Source organism: Cervus elaphus, chromosome X (assembly GCF_910594005.1).
Source record: "Cervus elaphus chromosome X, mCerEla1.1, whole genome shotgun sequence".
In the NCBI taxonomy this organism is placed as follows: Eukaryota; Metazoa; Chordata; class Mammalia; order Artiodactyla; family Cervidae; genus Cervus; species Cervus elaphus.
The window spans coordinates 132,238,534-132,241,781 of NC_057848.1; the positions used below are offsets into that span (position 1 = coordinate 132,238,534).

Sequence of the window (3,248 nt, forward strand, 5' to 3'; positions counted from 1 at the left end):
GAGTCCTTTTGGAAATCCAAGCACCTTGCCTTGCACACAGTGGTTTGGCCTCACACACACATTTAATATACGTGCATTTTCCTGTATGTGTGCAGTGAAGAGACATGGAGGAGAGAGTTAAACACTTAAAGGGATTCTTTACTCAATAGACATGTACCTCAGGTTGAGACTTCCTAAGACAGAATTCAGGCTTCCATCTCATTTTCTTTTGCAACTCTTCTTACCTGAGTATGACTTCAGTATTTAGAGACTCAAAGTGTATTTTGAATACAATGTGATCCCTGTGTGAAACTGGGTTGTGAGAGAGAATACTGTTTTTCTAAACTGTAGTTGCAGTGGAGTAATTAAGAAAGAGCATAGGGATAAAAAAAGAAAGAGCATAGGGACTGGAATCAGACTGCCCGTTTTCAAATCCTGGCACTAGCTACTAGCTGTTTTGCCCTCCATATCACATCTGCAGACTGGGGTTAGTGTCATAGGGGAAGACAAAACTTTTGATCTTCCCTCTTAGGTTTAGTAACAGAGGTCTGTGAATTAAACTGGCAAAAGACAGATAAACAGGAGAAGCACATAGGAGCTTCACAGAAAGGAAGTAGAAACCTAAGCCTAGCAGGGACTAGGCTTGAGAGTTTAGAGCAAGACATACCACGCAAATTCTCCAGCAACGCAGGAACATAGCCCTGAGCGTCAACATACAGGCTGCCCAAAGTCACACCAAACATATATGCCATTTTAACAAAGGGCAGAGGCGGCGGCCATGGTGGCCTGGAGGGTCCTGGCGTTCACACTCGGGAGTCCACGGCCCACCACCCAGCCGCCCCCTGACAGAGCAGCCTGCCGACGGCGCTGCGTCCCCCTCTGCTCGGCTGTGCGGGAAGAAGGCAGTGGCCCTGGGCCCGACTTACAGGGCGGGCCGGAGGAAGCGGCCAGGTACCTGGCGAGCCAAGAGTTAACGGCGGCAGAGTGGAGGATGGAGGAGCTACACGCGGCCGCCTGCGCGGCTGGCCAGGTAAACTATGTGGACCCAGCTACTGGCTACATGGTGTTAATCCAGCTGGCCCACTTGCAGAGAGGCCAGTGCTGCGGCTCAGCCTGTAGACACTGTCCATATGGTCAAATCGATGTTAAAGACCCATCCAAAAAGAAGCAGTTCAATTCATATTTTTATGTGTGACAACAATTTTATCTCTGTTCTCCATCTAATTGAGCCTTATTAAAAATAAATGGATAAAATTATAATAAACAAACAAAAAAAAAGGGGGCAATACATTGAGGAGAAATGACTAGACAAAGGAAAAGCAGTTTGGGCTTCTAGGGGCTGTAAATCATGGGGAGGTAAATATTTAGGGGAAACTAATGGAAGATAGGGCTTCCCTCGTGGCTCAGACGGTAAAGAATCCACCTGTATGGGATGCATGAGACAAGTGCTCGGGCCTGGCGCACTGGGAAGACCCAGAGGAATCGGGTGGAGAGGGAGGTGGGAGGGGGGATCAGGATTGGGAATACATGTAAATCCATGGCTGATTCATATCAATGTATGACAAAACCCACTGGAAAAAAAAAAGAATAATAAAAAAAAAATAATTAAAAAAAAAAAAAAAAAAAAGAATCCACCTGTAATGTGAGAGACCTGGGTTAGGAAGATCCCCTGGAGAAGGGAACAGCTACCCACTCCAGTATTCTTACCTGGGAAATTCCATGTACAGAAGAGCCTGGAGGGCTACAGTCCATGGGATTGCAAAGAGTTGGACATGACTGAATGACTTTCACTTTCAATGAAAGATAAGGATTATTTATTAGTAAGTTTTGTGATGCAGACTCAAGTTGGTGTCATCTATCCTGTGATTAAGAGTAGTTCTCCTCTTCCTGGTATGAGAGGTGGAAGGGGACACCTTCACAAAGAGGTGTATGTCCTGCTTTTAGGCAGAAAGGGGGAGGGAAGAGAGTTCCTTTGTCTGCTCTCTCTTAATTACTTTCACTCCAAGACAATCCTTATGCCAAAGTAGCATATTTTAGGGTGGCATCTTCTGATCCCCTTCAGTATAAAGTATAAAGAGGAAGAAACTCATAGGGTTATGAGGATTAGTTATAGTAACCATTTTCTAAATGCTCTTTTCCCCTTTCAGTTAGGTAGCGGAGCAGGTTTCAAACCATACAGCTGGGGGAGTATGTATATGTTCTTTGGAGATGTGAGTACCTGCAGCAGGCAGCATCCCACAGAAGCCAAGGTGGGCAATCAAAGAGCCATGAGGATCAAGGCCTGGCCTTGCTGAAGACTTTCATTTTACCATAGGGCTTAGAGTCGGCTGGCAGTGAGAGGGCTAGGCTGGCGGTTAGGAGAGTTTGTGTTGGGCTGGGCAGATGAGGAGTGATGGTTTACTAAGTAATCCCTAAGGGCCACTCTTCCTACTGTCACTTAAGGAATTTCATGGTACATATGCCTATATTTTAAAAACTCTCACAACTGGCTCATGAACTAGTTAAGCTAAGGGTCAGTGTAACCATAGGCAAGATTGGTTTTCCCTCCAATACTTCGGCCACCTGATGCGAAGAGGCAACTCACTGGAAAAGATCCTGATGCTGGGAAAGATTGAGGGCAGGAGGAGAAAAGGATGACAGAGGATGAGATGGTTGGATGGCATCATCAACTCAATGGACATGAAGTTGAGCAAACTCTGGGAGATAGTGAAGGACAGAGAAGCCTGGTGTGCTACAGTCCTTGGGGTCACAAAGAGTAGGACATGACTTAGCAACTGAACAAGTCCTCTATCTTGCTCTCCAGTCAATGTTTTATCCACCCAACTTCCCATGTAAGCTTCATGTGCCATTCATCAGATTTTTTTTTCCTATGGTAACCCCAAGCCTCCCAGAAACCCCTCTCTTTAAGCCGAATCCATCTGGAGTCTTTCTCTAGGGGTTCAGTCCTAAAGTCAGCTAATATGATAAACTAAGGCCTGCTGAGGAGTTAATGAGCTCTAATGAGTTAGTCTCACTCAAGCCTAGCTTGAGGTGATATAGTTAACTGCCTACTAAATTATTTGATGCTATCATTTTCCCATTCTCCTCTCCCACTCCATTCCCACTGATCTGCTGTAATTCTGCAAATGTCCAGCGTGAATCATTTATTTGGGTTAATAAGCTAGTGTGTGGCCTGAGAGTTAAGTTGACACTTAACAACAAGGAGATGTTAACAGAGCCCCTTGTTCAGATAGAAGCTACTTTCCACAGGCGTGTTGGGTGATTCATGA

The 3,248-nt window shown here is 45.4% G+C and overlaps 1 protein-coding gene across 1 annotated transcript; it reads left to right on the forward strand.

The window, feature by feature from the left end:
* Positions 1 to 757: 757 nt before the first annotated feature.
* On the forward strand, positions 758 to 1,174 carry LOC122690489 (uncharacterized protein C1orf53-like). The gene has a single exon (XM_043897436.1). The coding sequence runs from the start codon at positions 758 to 760 to the stop codon at positions 1,172 to 1,174; it is 417 nt and encodes a 138-aa protein (XP_043753371.1).
* The last annotated feature ends 2,074 nt before the right edge of the window (positions 1,175 to 3,248 follow it).